The sequence below is a fragment of the Equus asinus genome, chromosome 25, assembly GCF_041296235.1.
Source record: "Equus asinus isolate D_3611 breed Donkey chromosome 25, EquAss-T2T_v2, whole genome shotgun sequence".
In the NCBI taxonomy this organism is placed as follows: Eukaryota; Metazoa; Chordata; class Mammalia; order Perissodactyla; family Equidae; genus Equus; species Equus asinus.
The window spans coordinates 34,437,841-34,463,164 of NC_091814.1; the positions used below are offsets into that span (position 1 = coordinate 34,437,841).

At 49.7% G+C, this 25,324-nt stretch overlaps 2 protein-coding genes across 5 annotated transcripts; both read left to right on the top strand.

The window, feature by feature from the left end:
- Positions 1-1,561: 1,561 nt before the first annotated feature.
- On the top strand, positions 1,562-16,687 carry ATF3 (activating transcription factor 3). Of its 4 annotated transcripts, none has more exons than XM_014834865.3 (4): positions 1,562-1,771; positions 9,536-9,779; positions 13,956-14,063; positions 15,254-16,687. In XM_014834865.3, the coding sequence occupies exons 2-4, from the start codon at positions 9,540-9,542 to the stop codon at positions 15,449-15,451; spliced, it is 546 nt and encodes a 181-aa protein (XP_014690351.1). In that variant the 5' UTR covers positions 1,562-1,771; positions 9,536-9,539; the 3' UTR covers positions 15,452-16,687. The 4 variants fall into 4 exon arrangements, with proteins under 4 accessions (XP_014690351.1, XP_014690347.3, XP_014690348.1 ...); XM_014834861.3 differs by lacking the exon at positions 1,562-1,771 and adding an exon at positions 3,468-3,692; XM_014834862.3 differs by lacking the exon at positions 1,562-1,771 and adding an exon at positions 3,502-3,710.
- A 4,051-nt stretch (positions 16,688-20,738) lies between these two features.
- On the top strand, positions 20,739-22,499 carry GARIN4 (golgi associated RAB2 interactor family member 4). Its single transcript, XM_014834944.3, has one exon. It carries the CDS (start codon positions 20,739-20,741, stop codon positions 22,497-22,499), a length of 1,761 nt encoding a protein of 586 aa, XP_014690430.3.
- Positions 22,500-25,324: the final 2,825 nt, after the last annotated feature.

Below are 25,324 nucleotides of genomic sequence, written 5' to 3' on the forward strand. Positions count from 1 at the left end.
AAGAAAAAATCCACCGCACTCCCTTTCTCAGGTGAGGAAGTGGGTTGAGCCAGGAGGACAAGGCTGCTAGTACCCTGCTGCTTCCCGGAATGATGCTACCGTGTGTTTAATGCGCCCCTGTGAGCTCTGTGAGCAAACGGGATCTCCGGGTTTGAAGAAGTGTAACGGGGGTAGAGACTAGAGATGGGAGTGGGAGGGGACTGTTCCTTGGACTCAGAAACTGCTAAAACCTTTAAATATCTCTGGAACTTTTTTTTTCCTTTTGGCTCCCTGCAATGTTTTGGTGTTTAGACTTGGTTGCCACAAGGGGGCTGTTTTTAGCTGCCTAGTTCCTTCCCCTCCCCTTTTAACTTCTTTCCCTTCCTTTTGCACATGCCCCAGCATGAAGTTTCCAGTTCTTATCTCACTCAACAAAATATACCAAGGCTGGGCTGAATGTGGATTCCCCAGGCGGTGTGAAAGCTCAGCAATATTCAAGTCTTGGCTTAACCCTCTTTCATCGAGGATTAACCCCTGAAACAAACCAAGCCAGGGCTTCCTTCTCAGGGGGGAGAGGCATTCTTTGGCTTTGTGTGAAGAAGCTTTTTGGTGTGGGGAAATTTTCTTGCCCCTCCTCTGGATGGTACAGAGTGTGCACACTGGCCACTGGTGGCATTAACTAAAGTCAGGGCAAAATGAGGAGGCACAGGACTCAGATACTGATCACCCCTCTGGTGGCACAGACCTTGGGGATCTTCCCTTCCACTGCTCTTCCCCAGTCTCTCTCCAGGCATTTCACAATTCTCCTGGGGGCTGGCGCAGGGAGGCAGGCTGGAGTAGTTTTGTTTTCCTTGGATAAGAGTTTCATTTGCAGGGGGGTGGGTTTACTCCTCCATCACGATTCTTATGGCTTTCGGAGTTTCAGCGGGAAAGCAGGCAAAGAACACCAGGCTCAGACTTCTGAGAACAGCTGACAGCATTTCGATCCAGGTGTGACTTGGAGATTCAAACTCGAGCATTTTATTAGAATGAAACAAGACTACTAAGAGGAAGAGGAGGCAGGATGGTAATAAAAGTAAGCTGACAGGCGTTGTGGACTTCTCTGTCTTAATCACCTTTCTCTTGCATTGTTATGCAGAGGCTGGTCTGTTTGTTTACCCTCTGCCCTAAACTGAATTTCCCCTTAAGGACGGGAGGAAGCCTCCACAAATATGGCTTGGGTGTATTAATGGAATAATAATTTAAAATGCAAACTGATTAAAGATTTCTGTAGGCATTTCACAGAGGGGGAAAAAACGAAGAAAGCTTTCACGTGTTCTCCTCTTTCTCCTTGTTTCACTTTATGATGGCTCAATTTATTCAAAGGCAGCAGATAAGCAGATATAATAGACAAGTAGAGAATCCCAAAAACTTTCATTTAAATCTGCAAAACGCCCTTCCTTCTGGTCTCGCGGCGTTCTAGGGGTTGTGCCTACGTGCCGGAGGTTTACCTGCCTGCTGGACGGCGGGAGGGCGGGGACCCGGAGAGAGGAGAGCGGTGTGAGGCGCTGTGGGCGTGGGAGCTGGAGGGTGGGGCCGGGACAGCCGTTACCACGGCGAAAAGTAAAGCAAAAACAACTGTCCCACGCTTCCCGCGCGACGTTGCTGGAAACCTGGTCAGGTCCAGGGCAACAACCCCGACGATCCTGCGCGGAAGCCCGAGGTTCCGGGGCGAGCCGGAGGCGGGGGCACTTCCGAGGCCACCCTCCTCGTTGTCCTGGGACCTTGGCTGGCGAGGGGAGGGGTGCTCTAGGTGAGGCTGGGGCTTGGGGGAGAGGATCGCGGGTGTGGGGGCCTCAATTTGACCTGCAGCTCTGAGGGTCTCTGCCCCAGACTGCTGGGCAATCGGAGGGGCTGGGCAGAGGGACAGAGATTTCCCGCGGGGGCGGGACTGTGTGTTTAACTGGGGGGAGAGAGACCCCTCCATCACGATCGGCCGAGGGCTGCAGGTGCGCTGCGGTGGGGCTGTGGGCTAGAGCCGGGCTCGGAGACCCTTCTAGCTCTTAGGCCAAATTGTTAAACCACGACCATCAATCGCCTCTCTCCCAAGAGGCAGGTGGAAGCAGGTGTCTCTGTCCCCGGCCGTGCCTCCACACCCCACGGGCGCGCGCAGGTCTCCTTCCCAGGCAGGTTCGAAACGTCGCAGGCAACACTCGTGTCCACATATATGTGTCCTCGGGCAGTTAAGAAGGTCCCTGGCTCTGCCACTTTCGAAGCCGAGACAGCTGAGGTCGGAGAATCGGAACCGCGAAATTGTTTTTTAAGGGTCAAATCCAGTTCTGCCGAAGCCTCGGCTGGAAGCCGGGGCCATAGGACCCCGCCTTTCCCGCCACCCGGGCTTGAGAACGGAAGGGATTTCTGCTACCCGGCCTCATTTCAGCTGCAGTCAGTGCGCCTCCAGATCGGGGGTTCTGGGCGCATAAAAACAAGTGAAAGCCGGAGAGGGGTTTTCCCTAAATCTTGCCTGAGAGCGAGGCGACCCCCGCTCCGCCCGGCCCGCGGAGACCGAAGCACCTTCGCTTTCCTCTCTCCCTGGCCGCTCGGCTTCAGCCTCACTCTGATTTGCCTCTGATCTCTCCAGGTCTCTCGTCTTTTGGTCTTGTTCGTTTCACTGAGAATCTCCCTCTCAATTTCAAACACTTTGTGGTTGTTTAAAAAAAAAAAAATCCTAATCCACACCGTCCTGCCACTCGCCCTCGCCTCAGAGTCGGGTTCCCAACCCGCCCGGAGGCGGTGCCGCGTGCGCGCTCGCGTGGGGTGTGCCGGGCTGCGGGCGCACGGTGCCCGCCCGGCGCTGCCCTCGGCGATTGGGTTAACTGGCAGCCCTCTTGCGGTCCCCGCCGCGGAGGTCACCCCCAGCGGGTTACGGTGTGGATTCACAGTAGGGTGCCTTTGGGCACCTCTCCCACACGGGAGACCAACTTTTCTGTCCCTACCCCGCCCCTTACTTGAGAAGAAGGCATTTGGCCGGGCGGGAGGTATTTTCTTTAAGCTTCAGAAAATGACCACGCATTTTAGAAAAAGGTCGTGCCCGCTTCCCAGCCTCACCTAGTCTGGGCTGCGGCCAAGACCCGCCCCTCCGTCTTCCCCCCCAAACCTAGCGGAGGGAGAGATGCCAGGGCGGTGGAGTCATGCCGCTGGCTTGGGCACCATTGGCTCATGCCTGGAACACGCAGCGGCGAGTACGCACATCTGGCAGCCAGCCCGGGCGGCTCCGGTCCTGATATGGAGAGAGAGGGCGGGCGGGTGTGTGTCCGAGCGTGCGAAGCCGGGAGAACGCGCCCCGGCCGGCTCCTCCCCAAGCTTGCATCACCAGTCCCCACTTTGGCCCCTCCTCCACCCCCCCTCCTTTGCCCAGCCTAGTTCGGCTGGTTCTCTGGGGAAGCTATTAATAGCATTACGTCAGCCTGGGTCTGGTAACCCGGAGTAAACGGGCCGGTCGCCAGCCCGAGAGCTATAAAAGGGGTGATGCAACGCGCTCCAAGCCACAGTCGCACGCAGCGACGCGCGCACAGCACAGCGCTCTCCCGCGCAGCTGGCCCAGCCGACCCACCAGCCCGTGCGTCCTCGGGGTTCGCCCGCCGGCCCCACAGACAGACAGACAGACAGACAGCCCGATCCGCCCCGACCCTGCCTGCCCTCTGGACCCTGGCCGCCCCGAGTGGAGACAGGAGGTGAGCGCTGGAAGTCGAGTGAGTGAGCGCTGCGAGGGTGGCTCGCTTTCATCCCCTTCGCGACCCTCTAGTAACCAGTCCCCGACCCCTGCGCCCGGCCCCGACCCGCGCCCCCAGCCTCTGGCTTCGAAAGAACTCTGGCTGAACTTCTCCCAGCCACGGCTGCTCCTCGGCCCTTGGGAAAGTTTCTCGCAAAGAACTTTCTCTTTTGACTTGAGGCGCGAAAGGTTTCTGGTGAACCGGAAGGTCGGGCTCCCGCTGCTCAGCCGGCCTCGGAGCACCGCTCCTCTCCGGAGGCCTCGGCGCGCACTTACCGCACTGGGAGCGGGCGCGGGCAGGTGGGCGCGCGGGGCGGTCTGAGGCTGTCGGCTCGCGGTCAGGCTCCATCCCTCGCCTCGCGTCCGGGCACTGCCACTCCCGAGGCCAGCCTCCCCGAGGTCCGCGGAGAGGCGCCGAGGCCGGGAGCTCGCAGAAGGGTGCTGAGGGGCCGAGCGGAATGAATGGAGAAGGGACCGGCGGCCCGGGGCGCGGGCGCGGCGGCGGCCGCTGGGGGTCGCCCTGCTCATCCTGGAGCGCTGGCTCAGGACCGCTCAGGAGCCGGGAGCGAAAGTTAGTTGGCATAAGTTTAGAGGTGGCAAGCGCTCCTGTCGCTGCCCTGGGGCGGAAGGCAGAGAAGGCTCCGGGCGCAAGCTGCTGTTGGGCTTCTGGGCCAGAGGCTTCCTGTCCCAAGTCTCTCACACGCTTTTCTCTCGTACCTGGGACTCTAGCTGTGGCTTTCGCTCCGGTAGGTTCGCGGATTTCTCTGCTTTTCGTCCATGGAGACCCACCGTGGGGGGAAGCGAGGGTGCAAGGCCAGTTCCGATCATTGGGAGGACGGGTTTGTGGTCTAGTAGCCAGGACCCTGAGAGCTTATACTGCTCTTGGTGTCCTTGAGCCTCAGTATCCCCAGCTGGGAGATGTGGGCACATTGGCACCGCTGGCTCCCTTTGCTTGTTTGCAAGCACCAGGTGGTGGTTGGACTGGGTAACCAGTAAGGTCCTTTCTGGCTGAAGAGTTTCAGAGTCTGGAGTGGTGTAATTGAAAGAAAAGGGGCCGGTGAGGGGACTTGAATGACTTGAATGAGAAGGACCTCTATCTAATGTCGCTGACCGGCTTCCGAGGCAGTGGGGGAAAGGGGACTTCTGTATGGGGCACGTCCTCCTTTCCCAACTTTCTTCCCATTGGATTGGTTCTCCTTCTCTGCCACCCCCAAACCCCGTTTTCATCTCGTTTACTTACTTCTTTTCCTCCTAACCGTTTTCTTTTCCCTAATGTCATTACTGACATCACATATGCTCCTTACAAATAAAGGAGTTGCTAAACCCTTGACAGAGCTGGAAAAAAAATTGGGGGTGCTAGAAAATCTGGATGCTCTCCCAAGTGTAGCTGACAGTCACATCTGTTTGGGGCTTCTGTCTCCCTAGCTATAAATGAAGGAGAAATTGGTATTGCTGTCCCTCTTGTGTTGTATTTAGCATTTGTTGTAGACTAATGCTACAGCATATAGGCTCTTTCTTGGAGGGCATCCTGGACAAAGACTGGGGTGGCAGTGGGTTTTGCAGTTTTTATTGTCTGGATGGTTTCAGAGACAATATGATAGGTGGCAGTCCAGGCCCACAGTGTGGATAAGATACAGCCCCCAGCACCTATGGCAGCAGGGTCTTCTGAACCTTCCTGTCTTAACCCCACCCCTCTCTCTCTCCCTCTTGGCCCCTTCTCTCCATTGTTCTCTTTCTTCTATACTCCCTCCCTGTCTTAGTCCTCTCAAAGCCTCCTCTGTGGTGGGTACCAGGTTACTAGGACTATTGACCTCTCATCTGCCTTTGCCTTATTGGTTGATCCTCACCGTGTTGGGTCTCTTTTGGTGATGGAGCAAAGTGAGCAGCAAGTGTGTGGTCAATAACTTGGACTGGGCCACTCACCAGGTTTATGGCCTTGCGCGAGTCACTCTGCCTTCCTGGACCTCATTTTACTCGGTTACAAAATGAAGATCTGATTTAGATGACTCTAATATTGGGTGTTCTATCCCATTACACAGAGCCCATGATTTCTTGTTTTTTCATGTTGGCTGGGCATGGAACAGAGTCAGTGGTCCCAAGTGTTACCCAGCTTAGGGAAGAGGAAGTACATAGCCAGGACACCACAGAAACCAGAAATGATTTCGTGTGTGAGAACTGGTTGTTTCTCAAGTACGTAAGACCAGTGGAGAAAAGCTGGTGCCAGCAATTAGTGGGGTGGAATTGACCTGGTGTGTCAGGAGCCCAGGGTTCAATCAAAGTACAAAAGAAGCTATGGCTGACCTGAGTTTTTTGAGGATTCAAGTTAATTCCTGATTAATGGGCTAACTGGCATTGACAACATTATGAGTTCCCCCTGAAATGGAGAAAGTGAGATTACAGTACTAATGGCTACCAGTATGTGTGTAAATCCACCTTCACAAATCTCATACGATCTTCCTGACAGCCCCATAAAGGAATTGGAGTAGACCGTGTTGGTCTCATTTTGCAGACGGGAGACTGAAGCCCAGAAAGCTTGAGTGGCTGGTCAGTGGGTGCTCAGCTTGTGAGTGGTAGTGACGGGGCCTGGGAGCATCGTCTCTGGTCCCAAGGCCTGGACTCCTACACCTCCAACCTTCAAGTGGGCTGGGAGAAAGACCAAGATAGGAAGTTAGTGAAAGACCAACGTTGACTTCCTACCGTAAGATGTTTTATGAGCAGTGCTTACTGGAAAGAGATGAAAATTAAAAGTGAAAATTCAATGTCATCATAGCTGCTAGGAAATAAAATCTGGGAGCTGAATTTCCAGTTAAAGAAATACATGAGTAAAGTTTCACTTTCTTGCAAATGATGAAACCAGTGATATGACATGATTTCTGATTGGAGATAATGAAGCAGAAGCAAAATGCACGTTCTTTGTGGCAAGCCTGGACAATTTTAAGATCAAAGTAGAAAGTCAACTCAGAAAATCCGCAAACATATTTTTTTCTTCAATGAAGGGGATGTTAGAGGGTCTCAACTTTTGGAAACATTGTCTGAAGATTTAACTGCATTTTCCTTAACTTCATTCTTCCCTGTAGAGACGCAGCCCAGGTCCAGGCTGAATCGTATACCTTAAGAGAATGAGTAAAGAAGTAACTACAAAGTGTCTCAAGAAACTAAGCTTTGGCTGAGTTCCGAAAGACTTTTAACAGTTTTACAACCCTTTTCCATCCCCAAGTAAGCCCACCCAATGCTTTTCATAAAAACATTCCATACCACTGACATTCTTCGGTTTCTTTCATCAGGACCGCTGACGTTACACTAAGAAGGAAAAACAATCCCAAACAGCAGACCCCAAGGCCTGAGAGCTCATTAATAAACTTAGTTGACTGGTGAAATGGAACTACACTCAGCTGCAGTGGAATTCAAACTACCCATGTAGAAGGGAGCCATCCTGTCCTCCCAACAAGGGCCAGCCCAGTGGTAGCTCTGAATTCCATCCCTGAACTATTAGGTTTTTAGTAAAGTAGGAAAGGGAGGGAAAACATGAATGCATGGGAGAATCCTAAGCCTCTGGCTTTAGAAGGCTGGTTTCTTAGAGTTTATCACCTGCCAGAGATGTGTCCTTCTAGCATCCTAAGATTATAGGACTAAATTGATAGAAGAACATCAGTTCTGACCCATGACACAGGGTTTGGGGAAGAGAATTACATACATTTCCTGGGTTTCTTTGAATAGTCAACGGTGGCTCCATCAGGGTATCTTAAATCTTAAGGAGGAGTTAGAGGTCGGAGTGTTCTATTCAGCAGAGTTTGACACCCAAGAGAGTGACCAACCACCCTCCCACCTGGACCCCACAGAGTGTCTCTAAGAAAGCCAGCCCTGGGCTGGAGAGATCCCTGGGAGGCCCGGTAATAACATACCTCCTAGTTGCATTGTGTTTTCCAGGGCATATTTATGTGTTACTTCCTCAACTCCTTGCACAACTCTATGGGAAAATAGGGCAATTGTTATTCGCCTTCCTTTACTGAGGAGAAAGAAGGCACTGGGAGGTATAACGATGACACATGAGTAAGTGGGCCTCAAATCTTGATCCTCTGACCCCAGTCTGGGAACTTTGTGGATACAAGACCCACTTATACATCCTCCCGGAATGCTGGCAGCAGCCTGAGTGTGCACCCTGACAGAGAAAGATCAGCAAGCCTTACAGAAAGTTCAGGCTTTCCCCATGGCTCTTTGCGCAGTCTCTGCTCCATTGCTTCAGTTCCAGGACCCACCCCCACCCCCACACCTGCCCTAACTCCCCAAGAAGTATTTGCTCTGGTTTTTTGTCTGTTTTTGCAATGTAGAATAATGTTCTATATTCTATAAATTAAAGGCTTGAGTTCTGGAGTCAAACTTAATTCCAAATCCTGACGCTGCCTCATGCTAACTCTGTGACTTTGGACGAATTATTTAGCTTGTCTAAACCTCAGTTTAGGGGCTAGGACCTAGCTCACTGGGTTCTCACAAGGATTAAATGAGAATGCACATAAGGTTCTGGTGTTAGCTGCTTGCCAAAGGGCTCCCTGTCTGGCTAGACTTGGCTGAGGACCACAGGTCCCCAGAGGGATGCTCCAGGGGACCGCCACCCAGAAATCCCCACACTCCTCACCTCTGGAGAACTGACTGCAGGGACGAGGGGGGACGGCCGCTGCTGGAGGGAGTACCCGGCAGGGATTGATTTATGGGGGGCTATTCCAAACGGGAACCATGGAACTATGACTATTTCGACCCGTCCTTTTCCTTGTCTTGTCCCTTTGGGCTCCCTGGGCTGTCGAATGATAGAGGTAGACGGGCCCTCAGAGGCCATTTGATTTCACCGCCCCTGTCCCATTTCCTGTATTCAGTGGGGCAGTCTCCAGCCATCAGCAGGCATTGGGAGCAGCGGTGCCAGGCGCTGGGCCAGGCTCTGTATAGAGCAATGGCAGAGACTCAGTCCCCATGCTGCAGGAGCTCTCAGCCCTTTGCCACAGGAAGACTGAGATTCCGAGAGCTCAGGTCACTGCTCCTTAGTGCCAGAGCCAGTCCCAGGCCCCTTTTCCACGCGTCCAAGCCTCTCCAGTCACCACAGGGCTGAACAACATCCCCAAAAGAGGTCCAAATTCTTAGCTCCTCACTTTTCTTTACTCCAAGGTCTTTTGCTTCACCAACCTTAACCTGAAGAAGGGGCTCCTCGTTCCTTGTGACCTGAATCCCCAAACCCCAGCGCCAGCCAAACTGGGGCAAAGAAACACACCTGCCTCAGTTCCATGCTCATTCTCATTGACTCGGATCCCGCTTCCCGAGGGAGACACTTCAGAGATCTATCTGCTAAATTCAAGGGTCCCCCACTCCTTGCTTTGACTGCCACTCACTGGTCGATTCGGTTCGATTTTAGATACCTTCTAAGTTTCCTTTTGAAAGGGAGACTGAGAATGGGCTTACATAATAGTCTCACTGATCTTTTTTTTTAATGCTCTTCCTCTTTCAGAACTGTCTGAGGCTATATTTGCCTATATGCACACTAGCCAAAACTAATAGCTCTTGTGAATTCAGAATAGCCTGAAACGCCACCACTTATAAACTTCAGTTAGGCATTTTGTCCACATCACCGAGCTGTGTGCTTTAAGAACCTGTTTGAATCACGATGAGGATGGCATGAAATGAAAACAAAACAGAAGCCCGAGTCTTTACGGGACTTTCCTCTGGGGGTGGGGCTCTGGTGTTGGGGGTTGTAGGTGTGGGGGGACTTGATCCCATGCCCCCAAATCCCTGAAGTAGTTTGGGTTTCAATGTGTCTTTCAGCAAAATGATGCTTCAACACCCAGGCCAGGTCTCTGCCTCGGAAGTCAGTGCCTCTGCCATCGTCCCCTGCCTGTCCCCTCCTGGGTCACTGGTGTTTGAGGATTTTGCTAACCTGACACCCTTTGTCAAGGAAGAGCTGAGGTTCGCCATCCAGAACAAGCACCTCTGCCACCGGATGTCCTCTGCGCTGGAGTCCGTTACTGTCAGCGGCAGACCCCTCGAGATGTCCGTCACGAAGGCCGAGGTAGGTTCTACCACAGGTGCCTGTTCTTTCAGCACTTTTTTATCATACACCTGCTCACCTACCACGTGCCAGGCATGCTTTAGGCAGGGGGCTGCAGTTGGGAATAAAACACAGAACCACTGCCCACAGGGGCTTACCTTCTACCAGGAGGAGACGGACAATACACAAAATAAGTAAATACACAATATGAGAGACAGGGGTAAAGGAGAAAAATAAGGTAGCGAAGGTGGACAGGGAGAGTGGGGTGGGGCTGGGATTGCTGCTTTAAATCAGGGTGGTCAAGGAAGGCTTCACTGATGGAAGAGCCTTTGAGCAGAGAATCCAAGGAGGAGGTGGGGGCCCTATGGGTATCTGGCAAGTGAGCAAGAATAGGTCACTGAGTGGGGAGTGTGGTGGGTGCCTCGGAGGAGTAGCAAGGTGGCCGTGTGGATGGGGTGGAGTGTGGGGTGGGGAGCAAGTAGGAACGGCGGTAATGTGTGGGGGCAGATCATTCTGGATCTTAGAGACTATTGTAAAGATACGGCCATTTACTCAGTGAGGTGGGAAGCCATGGGAGAGTTTTTGAGCCAAGGAGCGACATGGTCTGACTTATAGTTTTCAATGCTCACCCTGGCTGTCGTGTTGAGAATGGACGGTAGGGACAAGGGCAGAAGCAGTGTACAGAAACAAGACTGTCTCAGTAATCCAGGTGAGCCAAGGAGGGTGAGTGTCAGGGTGGGAGCGGTGAGGTGCTGAGGAGTGGTCGGCTTCTGTGTCTTGAAGGTAAAGCCGATTTACTGATAGATTGGACATGGAGTGTGAGAGAAAGTGAGGGCTCAGGGGTGACTCCAAAGTTTCTGGCCTGACCAGCTGTAAGGATGGAGCGCCCACTGGCTACTGAGATGAGACTGTAGGAGGTTGGGTAGGGCAAGAGCAGGAGTCTGTCCTATTGGACACCCCCGTGGTGGAGGGGTAGGGGAGGCAGTTGGATCTGTGGGTCTGGAGTTCAGAGGAGAAGCAGGGCTAGAGATAATTGAGTTGGAAGTCATCAGCATATGGATGGTATTTAAAGCCGTGAGTCTGTATGAGATCACCTTCTGTGTCCATTTGTTCAGAAGAAGCACGGAGTGTGGTGATTAGTTTCATCACTGCAAGGACCCAAGTGGCCAGACTGTGGAGCGAGGACTAGCCAGCCATGCTCACAGCTGTGTGTAATGCTCACAGCCTTGGTACAGGTGTCTGCTCCCAGTTCACTTCTGTCTCTGATGCTTGCACTGCTCCCCTCTTGGCAACCTTTTGTAAGACACGTGGAGTAACAGACATGTGAGATGCCTGAGATGTTGTTGCAAGTAATGCTGTGGTGGCTCAAGGACTTCAGAGCCAAAGTCTTGGCTGTTTTGCTGTCCTTTCCCTCTTGGATGCAACATAGGAGTGTTTCAAGCTTACTTAACTGGCATGATCACAGCCTTTGGGAAAAGGGTGGTGGAACCGGCCAAAAAAGAACTGAGTTGAAAAGGAGGTTGGTTAAGAATCTTAATGATTCTATAAAAGAGGGGTGGGGGGAAGTAATAATGACTCCTGCATGGGATTGATCTTTGGGTTCAATGAGATGATATTTGTTGAGGGTCTAGCAGAGGGCCTGGCTGATAGCGAGCATTCGGTGACTGGTAGTGGATCTACTGTGATGCTGTATCCATAAGCCATCACTAGAGGTGTCGGCTGTGCCCCAGTTGACCTCAGCAGAGGTCATCAGTGCCCAGTCCAATACTGAAGAGTGCAAAGTAAACCATGGGACACTCAAGGAAATTTTTAAGAATTTTATAATGAAATATCTTGAGGGCTGGCCCCATGGCCAAGTGGTTAAGTTCGCACACTCCGCTTCAGTGGCTCAGGGTTTCACTGGTTTGGATCCTGGGTGCAGACATGGCACCGCTCATCAGGCCGTGCTGAGGCGGCATCCCACATGCCACAACTAGAAGGACCCACAACTAAAAATATACAACTATGTACCGGGGGTGCTTTGGGGAGAGAAAGGAAAAATAAAAGCTTGCAAAAAAAAAAAATCTTGAGATAACAGGATGCAATGGAAGCAGTAGAGGGATCCCCATGGAAGGAAGGAAAGCATTTTGGAAGGATATTTGGAGAGTTCTCCAGAGAAAGAAGCAGGCAGTGTGCTTTATGGAAGTACTCCTTAAAGCCACCGAACTCACCTCCTGAGATTCTCTGTGCACCAAGTGACCTTCTGATCTTACACCAGTTTAAGAAGTAGATTTTCCTACTGGGAAGAGAATTTACAAACTCACCTAGCTGAATATTCCGGTCCCCTTGGTCTCTGTAATTATCATCTTAAAATAAGACACTGAGCTTGGGCAGCATGAGCCTGTACCCCAGATCCCAGTCACCTCTGGGAAGGCAACATGGTGGAATGAGGCAGCTGTGTCCAGGAGAGGACACAGGATGGCAAGCGAAAGGCCTGGGTTTACATCTGGGTTTTGTAGCCTTTTGGTCTGGAGACCACGAGCTGGTAATTCCTGGGTCTCCCTGAGCAGTTACTACTGGCCACTCTTACTGTTACTAACAGATCAGTATCTATTTGTTGGCTGAATTCCTCATTTCCACATCAATAAATAGAAGAGATTGAAATAAATGGCCTTTAGTAAAGCTTTTCCGTCTCCGACAGTGTGTGACTGAGATTTGCTCTGCTTTCAAGTACTTCTGCATATGAGAAACCCCTGAACTCTCTCCCACATATCCGAAACCATTTGTAGGGTTGCAAAGGAAGTACTAGAATTGCTGAGTTCTTGATGAAGATGTTGATAGTGAGGCGAATGATAATAACTCAAGCTTACCTGGCACTAACTGTAAGCTAAACACCATGGAAAGCATCTTACATATATTAACTAATTTGACCCTCATCACAGCCCTATTAGGTAGGTAAAATTATTGATCCCATTTTACAAATGAGGAAACTGAGGCACAGAAGAGTGTGCTAACTTGCCCAAGGTCTCACATTTGATAGGTGGTTAAGTTGGGATTCAAAGGCAGTTCAGTCTAAACCCGAATGTCTGCCTGTGTGGTTCTGGGATCCAGGACGTAAAAGGCGGAAATGCCTCTCACAGTATTTCCCCCTTAGGCTTTGTTTCTCTGAATCACAAGGCCTTCCATCTCAGTCCAAACAAAATTAGTGTCATCTAAGCCAGAGGACTAGTGGTAAATTGGATGTGAGGTGATTATGGCGCCCTAGGATCTCTTTGGTTTGAGGAGTGGCTCCCACGCCCTTTCCTGCTGTCCAGAGCAGTGACAAGTGACATGACAAGGTCTGACATTAGTGGTCTAAACCATCACCCATTCAGCCCACCATGAGTGCTTCACCGCAGCTAGACTGTGGCCTCTAAGCCAAGTCCAGTGGCCAGACTTTGCTGTTTCTCCATCAGCCCTCAGGTGGAATCAGGATCAGAGTGAACTTCCAGAAAGGACCAGATCCTGAAACAGGAGAGGGGTTTGTTCTCTAAGGATCCTCAGGGCTGGCTCAGGGTGGGGCACAGAGGAAGAGATCAGTGTTTATTTGGTGGATGAATCAATGGATGGTTCTGGTTCACCACCCACCTGTGGCACCAAGCCATGGGCTGATAATGCTACTTTGGTTGGGATGGGGCTTAAGTTCCTCTTCTCAAGGAACTCCATGGGCTTCTCCTGAATTCGGGAAGGAGGTGCTATTATGGTCCAGGTGAAGACAGAGATGAATGGGGCTGCCCTTGGGTCTTGAATCAAAGAAGAGGCAGGGGAAGGGGTGGGTAGGGGATGTTCCTGAGATCATTCCTGGTTCTAAGAGAAGAGTAATAGTTACTGAACAGAGTCTATTTTCTCTAAATAATTACAGCTGTTACCAATCATTATCAATTTGAATGTCAAACTCATTTCAAAATCTAAATGCATTTCTGAAATAAGCTAAATTTGAATTTACTAATATTGCCAATATAATTTTAACCAAGAATTCTTTGATTTTCATTATTCATGCTGAAGTGCGTATGTGTGTAGCGAGGTTTCATGCAAAAGTCTAGGGCTTTACTTCTCCCGGGTCCTTGAGCATTACGGCTGCCCTGGTTTGCCAGTTTTTGCTGGCAATAAAAGGCAGTGTATTTGAGGTGGATCGCATGTCCTGCCTCCTGTTAAGCATGTGCCTCTTGAATTTTATAGGTAGCTCCTGAAGAAGATGAAAGGAAAAAGAGGCGACGGGAAAGAAATAAGATCGCAGCCGCCAAGTGCCGAAACAAGAAGAAGGAGAAGACGGAGTGTCTGCAGAAAGTGAGTGCCTTCTCCCCTCACCCCTGCCTCTTCTCATGCTGTCGGCCACCAACCTCATGTCACTCTCAGAAGGAGAGTTAAAAAGCCCGCTACCTGGAAGCGCTTTCCCAAGAAGGTCATTGCAGCTGGTAGCAGAAATGCCAGTTGCTGAATGAGGAGGTAACAGAGCTGTTAACAATGAACATGACTCTGGATGTATAAAAAGCAGGTGTGTGAATTAAAAACCACAGGATCGTCTGATGCACAGATTCCCAGCAGCCTCGGCCAGTCCATACACGTCCAGCAGCTCCCAGACTGCAGGATATGTCAGCCCAGTTAAAGAGGCTTCACTTGCCCGTTTTCCTGAGAAGAGGAAGCTGCCAGCTTGCATTTGGCTCACTATGAAAAGCCTTTAATTAATCTCTTCAAACAAGTTATTTCCTTAATCCACCATCAGTGGTTACACTTTCTTTGTGTTCCAGTCTAGTTCTGACTCTGCAGCCCTTCTCCTTGGCTTACCCAATAGTCTGAGCTCCTGGCTGTGTTCAGCGGGCTCCCCTTCCAGAAGGGAGAAACATCGGTGGGAACAGCATCCGTGGGTGGCCATGGTGTCTTTCGAGGGGCTGTGTCCCCACCCCCACATGTGGACAGGCCAGGGCAGAGTCTTTACCTAGGTCCCACATGGGTCCCCAAAGGTCTGTTGATTGCTTCAGGGAATCAGTGAAAATTAAGACATTTTGTATGTTGCCAGATACATTCCTGCTTGGGAGATGAGCTTCCCAATGAAATCAGTGACTCACAAAAGACTAAGCACCACGAGTCTGGATTTCTCCCCAGCCCCCAGGGCCCTTATGGGTCCACAAGACCTGTACATGGGCTGCTGGACTCATGCAGAGGAGATCTCTAGGCCATTGGCTCTACTGCAGCTTCCTTACCATTAGAGTCGCAACCTGCCTCAACCTTGAGTAGAGACTCAAGGGCATCTCTGTAGAAGCCTTCAAGTTCAAAGGCTTCTCCAGGGTCTGGATTCTCCCCAACCTATTGCTGCTGTCCCAGCTTTGGGGAGTGCTGTAGCAGGGAGCCAACTGCATTCCCTCTGCAGGCAATTCCCAGCATGATGAGCCCCAGTGTGTCCCGGGGCCACCTCTAGGCCACCCCCTCCTCGCTGGACCTTGGCTCCATTCCTAATAACTCTGTTGCTTGTCCCCCAGGAGTCGGAGAAGCTGGAGAGTGTGAATGCTGAACTGAAGGCCCAAATTGAGGAGCTCAAGAATGAGAAGCAGCATTTGATATACATGCTCAACCTTCATCGGCCCACGTGTATTGTCCGGGCTCAAAACGGGCGGACTCCAGAAGATGAAAGAAACCTTTTTATCCAACAGATAAAAGAAGGAACACTGCAGAGCTAAGCAGCCATGGTATGGGGGCAACTGGGGAGTCCTCATCGAATCCTCCTTTTATATCCAAAACCCTGAAGCCATTGGAGATCTGACTTCCTGTGCACCTCTCGAATCCCAGCAGCAAAGAACCATGGAGGTGGGAAGGCCCTCGGTGACTCAGCTGGGCCTTTCTGCTCTGCCCCAGAGTGGACTTTGGACCAGGGCAAGGGCATCTTGTGCCTCAACTCCAGGATTTAGGCCTTAACATCCTGGCCATCTCCCAGTGGCCCCTGGCTGGGGTCCTGCCCGCCTTTCGTCTGGATTCTACAAAAACCAAGACTCCCACCATTAGGATTCATGCAGAAGAAGTGTCTGTACCTTGGGTGGGTGGGGTGGGCTGCTTCCTCTGCCACCACTGCCACTGCCACTCATAGGGGACGTGGAGTGAGAATGGCATTTAGCGAAGTTGTGCGATGGCCAGGGTTGTGCTTTCTAGCAAATATGCTGTTATGTACAGGAATTACTGTGTGCAAGGCATTTGTTTCAAAACTAGGCATTGTGCTCTTCTGATGTTTGTTTCACACAACACTGGTGTGACTTTTTTGTGACTTTCCTCAGATCTGGTTTCTGAGAGCACGTGCAGTGTCTTACGAAACATTCAGGTGGCCGGAAGAGCTTGTCAGCCCCAGGAGAAAGGAATTCGGCCGACCAGCAGTGCAGTTTTGTGTCCACAGAGAAGGTCTTCTTTCCGTCGGCATCCAAGCATTAACGCAAAATTCATGGGCATGATTCAGGTCCTCTGCTGCACACTAAGTTATAATGTCCCAGGAAGAAAGCAGAAAGCAAAGTCCACCTTCCAAAGAGTTAGGACCGTCGCTCAGTGACTTAGGTCAGGAGTTATTTCTAGGCCGGAAGAGCCAAAGAATATTCCATTTTCCTTTTCTTGCAGTTGAAAACTGCATTCAGTAGAGACACGTTTGAAGCCAGACGATGCCTAGGCTTTAGCATTAGTGGATGTTAATGGCATTGTTTTTGTCATGCGGATGTTTGTAGAAATCTGGCCCAGAGCATTTACAGTTATGAGAGGTCATTCACACTGGCCACAAGGACTCTGGCTGCTGTCTGTTTAAATTCTGATGTTTCTGTGAAATCTTCAAGAGTGTTTAATGCTACTCAATTTTCTGTAAGAGAAAATATTACTTATTTATCCTAGTATTCCTAACCTGTCAATATAATAAATATTGGAACCAAGACATGGTAAACTTACATGTTGTGCTGGTTTCTGTTCTTTTAAATCGGTTGGTTTTAAGGTCTAATTATTCCCTGCCCCATCCTTCCCCCCCTGGAGGGAGGTTGTTTAGCTTTAAATAGTCTCCAAGTGACATCCTTTGATCTTAGGGGTGCCACTCGGTGGGATAGTTGACTTCCAACCCTATTCCTCAGTCTGTGGCATCTGATGCTCAGTTTCTCACTGAAAAACTCTGGAACACAGCACCAAGTATATCCTTTAGACCGACAGTTTGGTGTTTAGAATTTTTATGTAAAATCCGAATTGCTGAATACCTCAGCTATCGGTTTCTGTACATGTGTAAATGCCTGAAATGTACACCTGTTGTCCAACTTGAGCCATGGACATCTGACATTCTGCCACAGAGCTCCGCTTATTCACTTGAATTACATTTGTTTAATGTCCAAATGTGTATCTCATTATTGCAAATATGTATTCAAATATTGGAAAAGAATGGAGAGAGGATGGGGAGGAAGAGAAAATAATTTTAGATGGGATAGGTGTGATCATTCAGAGAAAGGTATTCCACCTAATTTTCTGGAATCTCCAGGGCATATGATTCCTTAGGTCTGGAACAGAAGCAGGTTCCCTTGCTCTTTGTCTGCACACATAAGCAACATTCACAGGCTGGAAATAAAAATTGGCTACTCTGCTACTGGCTTCATTAAATGTTAGATTCACGCACTCGAATGGTGTGCCTGCTCCTTTGAACTCGTGTGCGGTTCCTTTAAACTATCACCTGTGACACAGGTGTCCTAACTTTGCTGCTTTAATTGCCCCTCAGGGCTAGTTCCCAATCTGTAAAGAGCCATCTGGTGGAAGTACCATTCACCCCTTCTTTCAGGAGATAATCTATTTTCCTTATCTTGGTGGAGGGGAAAAGAATTCCTTGCATTTACCCTCTGGTTGTGGGTGTAGCTGCCACCACTCAGCCATTATGAAATTCAAGACAATTTTGAAGCTGCTGTGGACAATGGATTGGAGAGGAAGGAAGGGGGTGGTGGCTATGGCAAGAAAAATCGATCTGAAAAATGCACTGTATATGGAACTGTAAGTTCTTTTAACAAATGCATTAAATATGGTTTGTTTTCTATAGCCAAGTTTATGTTTTGATACTTTAATTAAAAAAAAAGGATGAATATGTATTTACCATTAAGTCGTTTAGTTCATCTTGTTTCACATTCAACGGAAAGGGAAGGTTGGGGGGGGGTCTGAGAGGGTAAACTGGAATGGGACCTCCGCCACAGACAGACACCCAGCTGGACAATGTGTTTTCATTGGGCTGCCTCTCACTGGGGTGGTGAGGTCACGCTGCCAGGGCATGGAAAGGCCTCTCTCCCTCTTCTCGCCTGCCCTCATCCTGTCCCCTTGTCTGTCCCTGAGATCTGGCCTGACACCTGTTTCAGAGCAAAGAGCTTTAAAGTGTGCTGGCCCAGGACAGGGGTTCTGACACTGAACCCTTCACTTTCTGCCAAGAGCTTAAAATTCTATTTTCCATTTTTATCCTAACTTCTGATGGGCTTTGAATAAACCCTTGAAACCCACACCAAACTTGCTCCTCTCTTCCCGATCCCATACTCTCTGGTTGTGTTCAAGCAGTCTCTCTGTGTTTTCATGGATCTGCCTGAGGTACAGCGGCCGAGTCAGCCATTGAGCATCCTTCCATGTTCTCATGGTGGCTCTGACCCCGGAAGCTTCTCTATTTCTTTGATCAAAAACCGCTCTCAGGAAGGAATTCACGCTGAGGCTTAAAGGGCCAGTTGAGCAGTAATGCTAATAATAGCTAATGTTTATTGAGTGAGACAATATGCTGAACACTTTACATGCATTCTCTCATTTAATCCTCACAGCAACTGTTAATATCTCCATTTTGCAGACGAGGAGATAGAGAGCTAAGTAGCTTGCTCAAGGTCACAGTTGATCCTTCTAAAGCTAAAACCTATGTTTTTTAACTATAAGTGTTCCGAGCAGGAGTGGATGTTTGTATGTGCATGTGATAAAATACACATAACATAAAATTTATCATTGTAACCATTTTAGAATGTACAACTCAGTGGCATTCAGTACATTCACCATACTGTATAACCATCACCACTGTCTAATTCTAGAATTTTTCATCACTCCACAAGAAAATCCTGTATCTATTAAGCAGTCACTCTTCATTCTCACCTCCCTCCAGCCTCAGGCAACCACTAATCTAATATCTGTCTCCACGGATTTCCCTATTCTGGACATTTCATGTAAATGGAATCATACAACATGTGGCCTTTCACATCTGGCTTCTTTCACTTAGTATAATGTTTTCAAGGTTCATCCATGTTGTAGCATGTGTCAGTACCTCACTCCTTTTTATGGCTGAATAATATTCCACTGTATGGATAGACCACATTTTGTTTATCCATTTGTCTATTGATGGATGTTTGTGTGTATTTAACAGAAAGATAACCTTTACCCTCAAGGAATGGATCTCTAAGGTGGGATTCCAGGCATAACATCAAACTGAGAGAAATGAGAGTGGGAGCAGGGGTCTTTCTCAGAACTTTCAGGTAACCATCTAGAAATCACTTATTCTGTAGCTAGCTCTGTGGGAGTGGCAGTAAGGCAAGAGATAGTATTGTACACGCTCCCCATAGGTGTCAATGCCTCCAAACAACTTCTGCATGGTAGGGAGATTACTACAGGAGGGCATTTGACATGCTCCTGGAATTGAAGCTTACATCTTGGGTTTACCTCCTCCCCATTTCACTGAGGGAGGAGAGAAGGAAACAGGGGGTCTTAAAAGAAAATAGCAAGGTTTCCACATACAGATTGCTTACATAAGCATAACAGAGGGGAAGCACTGAGGTGACCCCCAGGGTAATTTACTCCCTAATTCAGCCCAGCCACTGTCTGAAGCAGTTGTCTTGGGTTCTCCCCATAACAAATGCACGCATATAGAATGATGCAAATTATAATAACACACAATTGATCTTCTTGAAAGTACTTAAATCACTCCAGTTTGGAAACATTTGGCTGGCCCAAGCTTTCTTTGTGAGGCAAAGCGCTGTAGTGGTTCAGAACAAAGGCTTTGGAACCAGCTAGACCTGCATTCAAACACTGCCTCCCCTCCCAGTACTTCTGTGAATTTAGGCGAGTGATACAACCTCAATTTCTTCATCTGTAATACGGGACGGCAACAATGTATCAAACTCAATGGGTTTTAAGATTACATGTGGAAAACATCACATGGTACCTAGGGGAAGCAAATTTTTAAATTTTTAAAAATCATTATCACCAATGTTTACTGAGATTTTATGAAAGGACGGGCTAAGGACTAAGACTGCCAATTCCAGGTTATTCAATAAAATTAAACCATGAACTCAAATGGTTCAATTTATGCCATCATCTTACTTATCAAATTCTTATAGATTTTGTCCAGTTGCTGAAACTTTTGAATTTGGAGGAGGAAAAAAAGCCACCCACACAAAATTTTCCCATTTGAAGGAATTTTTATCTTCCTACCCACCTGAGTCCCTGGCAGGGTGGGCCTGTCCTCTATGGGGGCAATGGGGTGTTTGAGGGGAGGATGGTGGCCCCGCCCTGAGGGGGGTGCCTGGGGGATGAGAACAAAGGGGTATGTGACAGTGACAGGTCACAATGGGCAGCAGAGGATAAATATGGCTGCTCAGAGGGTTTGGGCCAAGAAAGTGGTCACTTCTCTCGCCAGGACTGCAGTTCACAGCAGCCTCTTAGGGAGATAAAAAATCAGAGGCTGTACATCTCTACAGACCTGAAGAGATTCAGTCTGGGGTCCAGGCACCCTACGGCATCCCCATAGCAATCATCTCAGCTCCCACCCCAGCCCCTGCCTCTGGGAGGCTTTGAGGCAAAGGGTGGGGCCAGAAGGGTGGGGTAGGGTGGAGAGACCTGCTGTAGAGCCACCTCTGTGACACAAGAACACCGCTGGTCCCTCTTCGGCCAACGAGGCCAAGGAAGGAAAGGCCCAGAGACCTGCCTCACCAGCACTGCCTGTCATGATAAAAGACAGTCATGACCAGTGAGTCACTGCTACCATATTACACGGCCCAGAGTGACTCCGGAGTGGGCATGTTCAATACCGCCATGGGGAAACTGCAGCGACAACTGCACAAGGGAGAATATGACATTTTCAGGTACGCACCCATATTTGAGAGCGACTTTATTCAGATCACCAGAAGGGGAGAAGTGATCGATGTGCACAACCGTGTCCGAATGGTGACTGTGGGCATTGCCTCCACCAGCCCCACCCTCCCACTACCAGACATCATGCTGCTGGCCCGACCAGCCACGGGCTGTGAAGAGCATGCCGGGCGTGGCCAGGCCACCAAGGGAAAAAGCCGCAAGGCTACAAAGACCTTAGAGCTCACCAGGCTCCTTCCCTTGAAGTTTGTAAGGATCTCCATTCACGACCGTGAGAAACAACAGCTGCGCCTGAAGTTTGCCACTGGCCGTTCCTGCTACCTGCAGCTGTGTCCCCCTCTGGATGCACAGGAAGAACTCTTTGCCTATTGGGAAAAGCTAATTGGGCTCCTGCGACCACCGGGGGACAGTAACAGCCCTACCTGTGTCATGCCAGGGGAGGACATGATATGCATGCATGAGGAAGAGGACAGCAGGAGCCCGGCAGTGGTGGATTTCCGAGGGAAAGGGGATGAGGAGCAGGGCAGCAGCATCAGGAGCCTCCAGGTAGTCTCGGAGGTGGCTGGGGCCACCTCTGCAGCTTTTGCTGGGGGAGAGAGTACCCAATATGACTCCCACAGACTCACCACCGTGCCCGATGTAGCCACATCAAACACAAAACCTACGGAGCTTGACAAAGAGTCAGCAGCAGGGGCAATGACAGAGGCAGCGGCAGCAGCAGAGATGGCAGCAGGCACCACAGCAGGCGATTTCAGCGTGGCAGTCACTAAGTCTGCTGCACCAGAACAGCTAGGCACAGCCACAGCAGCGGCAGCCACCAAGGGTCCAGAGGGAAGCAAAACCAGCATAGCCATGGCGGACGCCACCAACATATCCCCAAAGAGCATTAAAATGGCCTCGGCAGGTACTGCAAACAAGCCCTCTGAGGGTACTTCCAGCATGTTCACTGGCGTCTCCCCAGAGGCCAGCACCATGGTGGCAATTGCAAGAGCAGAATCAACCAGCAAGACTGCCAAGGAACCTCTCATCGCAACCTTGCCAAGGGAAGACCCTGTGAGTGACCAGCCTGGAAGTCAACAGCCAGCATCCCAGGCCAGTGATGAAGCCCTCCAGGGAAGAAGGGAACACAGGGAGAGAAGGGAGAATAGAGCATCCAGGAATTCCCGTCACCGCAGGGCAGCTGAGAGCCGCCACAAGGCAGCGGGGGACAAGATAACGCAAAAATCATCCAGCCGGTCCTTAGCCAGCCGTCGAGCCTCGAGAGAAGACAGAATGGAAAAAGGCCGCAGCAGCCCGGGGCGCAGCAGGCGCGTCACCCGGCACAAAGGCATCAGCCGGGCTCCCATCACAAAGGAGTCTCACAAATCAGGGAGGAACTTATCTACAGCTAGTTCCGTTTCCGCAACCAAGAGACCCAGCAGGATCAGCTCTTTCCTGAGGAATGTCAAAGCCAATCTTACTGCAAAAACAGTGGCCTCGCCACCCGACAAAGATGTAAACATCTTGACTGAGACCGTGGAGAGGAACAGCATGGAGACCGTCATAGAGACAGCAGAGAGTGGCCAGGGGCTGGAGATCATTGGTAGTGTGACATCTGAGATGGTTGAGACGGTGACATTTGAAGCCCATTAGTAGGACCCAGAGCTGCAAGCAGCGAAGGGACCAGGGTTCGGGGAAGCACCCCTGGAGAGCCTATTTCAGCTTTCCTCACTGCGGGTTAAATAAAGAGCTATACAATCTGAGAATGGCATGCTGTATTTTGTCTGAATTTCCATGTCCCGCAGCCCAGTGGTGACCACACAGTGGATTTTGTGATGTCAACTGTGCTTCAGCCTGAGACCCCAGTGTCCAGTCAAGAGGAGCCTCACCTCATGTTCTGCTCGGCAGAGCCAACAGGACTGCTCCATCTTGTTGCAACTTTTTTCTGGCTGGTTCCAGAAAAGTGGCTGAAAGTCAGACAATGGCCTGGGAAACTCTACCTGCGCCATCTCCCTGTCCTTTTTATAAACATTTCTTCCCCCTGAAGGTCCACAGGCAAAGCAAGAATGGTCCTCACATCCCCTTGGGCTATTCAGGGAAGGGAAGATCATTCGTTGGCCATTAGAAGAGGGCAGACTCTTGTCCAGACTTAGCAATTCCATTCCCAGGTTCTTCATTCCTGGAGAAACACATGTTCTAGGAGACAACCATGAGAATGCTTCTAGCATAAATAATTTAATAGCAAAACACTGGAAACAGCCCAAATTTCTATCAACGGAATTGATAATACAGTAAGATATGAATAGAGTGGAATATTCAATAGTGAAAAATGAGTGGCAGCTACACACATTAGCATAGATAAACTTCTCATCACTTTTTAAAAACCAGGCACAGAATAGAATAGAATTCCACTCACAAAACAGTTCAAAAACAGTATATTGCATAGAGTACGACATAAACAACAGTCAACACTAAATTCAGGACAGTGGTTTTCTCTAGGGTGGGAGGCACGAGATCAAGGAGGTGACCAGAAGCCTTTCAGTGCTGTTGGGAATTGTTCTCTCTCTTAAGCAAGGTGGTGGGCACTTACGTGTTGTACTTTTTTCACATTTTAATATCTCTGAAATCAGAATGGTCCTACAATTGCCATGGCAGTTGTGATGAAGTTATGGCCTCAGACATGCCTTAACCAATGCCTTTCCCTTATGTTTCCACTCTTAGATATGCACAGAAGTGATAAGTCATATGTCTGAAAAGTCTAGTCTGTCTTGTCGTTGTCGTTAGTGTTGTCGAGTGGATTCTGACTCCTAGCGACCCCATGTACAGCAGAGCAGAACCCTGCCTGGTCTTTTTGCGCCATCCTCTCACCTTCCAGTGCTATATCAGACAATGCTCCGATGGTATTCATAGGGTTTTCCTGGCCAATTTTTCAGAAGTGAGTGGCCATGTGCTTCTTCTTGCCCTGTCTTAGTCTGGAAGCTCCGCTGAAACCTGTCCACCATGGGTGACCCTGCTGGTATTTGAAATACCCATGGCACAGCTTTCAGCATCATAGCAACATGCAGCTGCCACAGTATGACAGCCAACAGATGAGTTGCGTGGTTGCCTGACTGGAAAATGAACCTGGGCAGTGGCAGAGAGAGCATCGAATCTCAACCACTAGACCACCAGGGCTGGCCTGGTCTCCTTAAATTACATTTATTTTAGGTAAATTATTACATGAACCTTTGTTTGGCTATTAGGAAAGGAAGGAATTATACCCTTATTTTACAGATGAGAACACTGAGGCTCAGAGAAGGTAACTTGTTCGGGTCACACAGTGGGACCTTTGCAGAACAGTGAGCCACCAGCCCACTACTTTATGCAATGCCCTGTCTGGGACATGGGGAGGAGGCAAAGTGAGCAAGTCTAAGGAGACAGGGCCAGCACAAGAACCTGAGACATCAGCATTCTTACCACCGTGTTCCGAAAGTCTACAGAGACAAGCAAATTTACAGAACTGAGGGGAGGGGGAGAGGGGGCTGGGGAGACTCCTGGTAGTGAGCCACTGTGAGCTGGTTTTCAAACTCCAGTGAGCTCACAGCCCTGAGCTGGCCTTATCTCAAGAGCGTCCAGACCACCCCTGAGCTGTGTCTGGCTCCCAGGCTTCTATCCCCAGCCTCTGGTGTGACCTGCACTGCAGCCATAAACAGACCTCCTGCCTAGAATTCCAGGGACCACTCCCGACTGGGGATGCCTCTCTCTGCAGCCCATCCTCCCCCAGCCACCAATTAACCTTTCGAAATCCAGGCTCAGAATGGTTACTCCATACCAAATCTTCAGGAACTTTCTTCATCTGGGGTTTTGAAAACAAATCCTGAAGCCTCACGTGAGGGAGATTATTTCTGTTGGGTCACAGTAACCTTGTTGCTTGTACCGTCACAGTTTGTGACTTTCGCAGACCTCATCACGGCGGGTGAGGACAGTTCCCTTCTGTTAATAGAGCGAATGGTGGGCATGGGGTAGGGCACTGGTCGAGGAGGACAGCCCAGGACCTACACACATCCACTGTTTCCTTTGGCAAAATGAGGTTCCTGACCCCAGCATGGGGAATTATTGGAGTGAGTCAAGTTATTCTTAAGAAAGAAGGAAACATGCCAAAGATTAGATACAAATTGGCCCTGTGAGGAAAACAACCTCAGAATCATTAACCCAGAGCTTCAGAGAAGTCTGGGGGCCACAGGGAGAGAGAATTAATGGTTTACTCTTGACCAGCGTTTCCCTGGACCCAAGGTGGGGAAATTACAAAAAGATCACATCACATTCCTTTGATCTTATGATTTCCACACAGGCAAGTGCAGGTAAACATGAGTCTGGAAGAAGAAAGTGCAATAAAAACATTTGCACAGCCCTTGGCTGTTTAGAAAGTTCTATAATGGAGGTGCCCTCTTCTTTTTTTTTTTTTTTTTAAAGATTTTATTATTTCCTTTTTCTCCCCA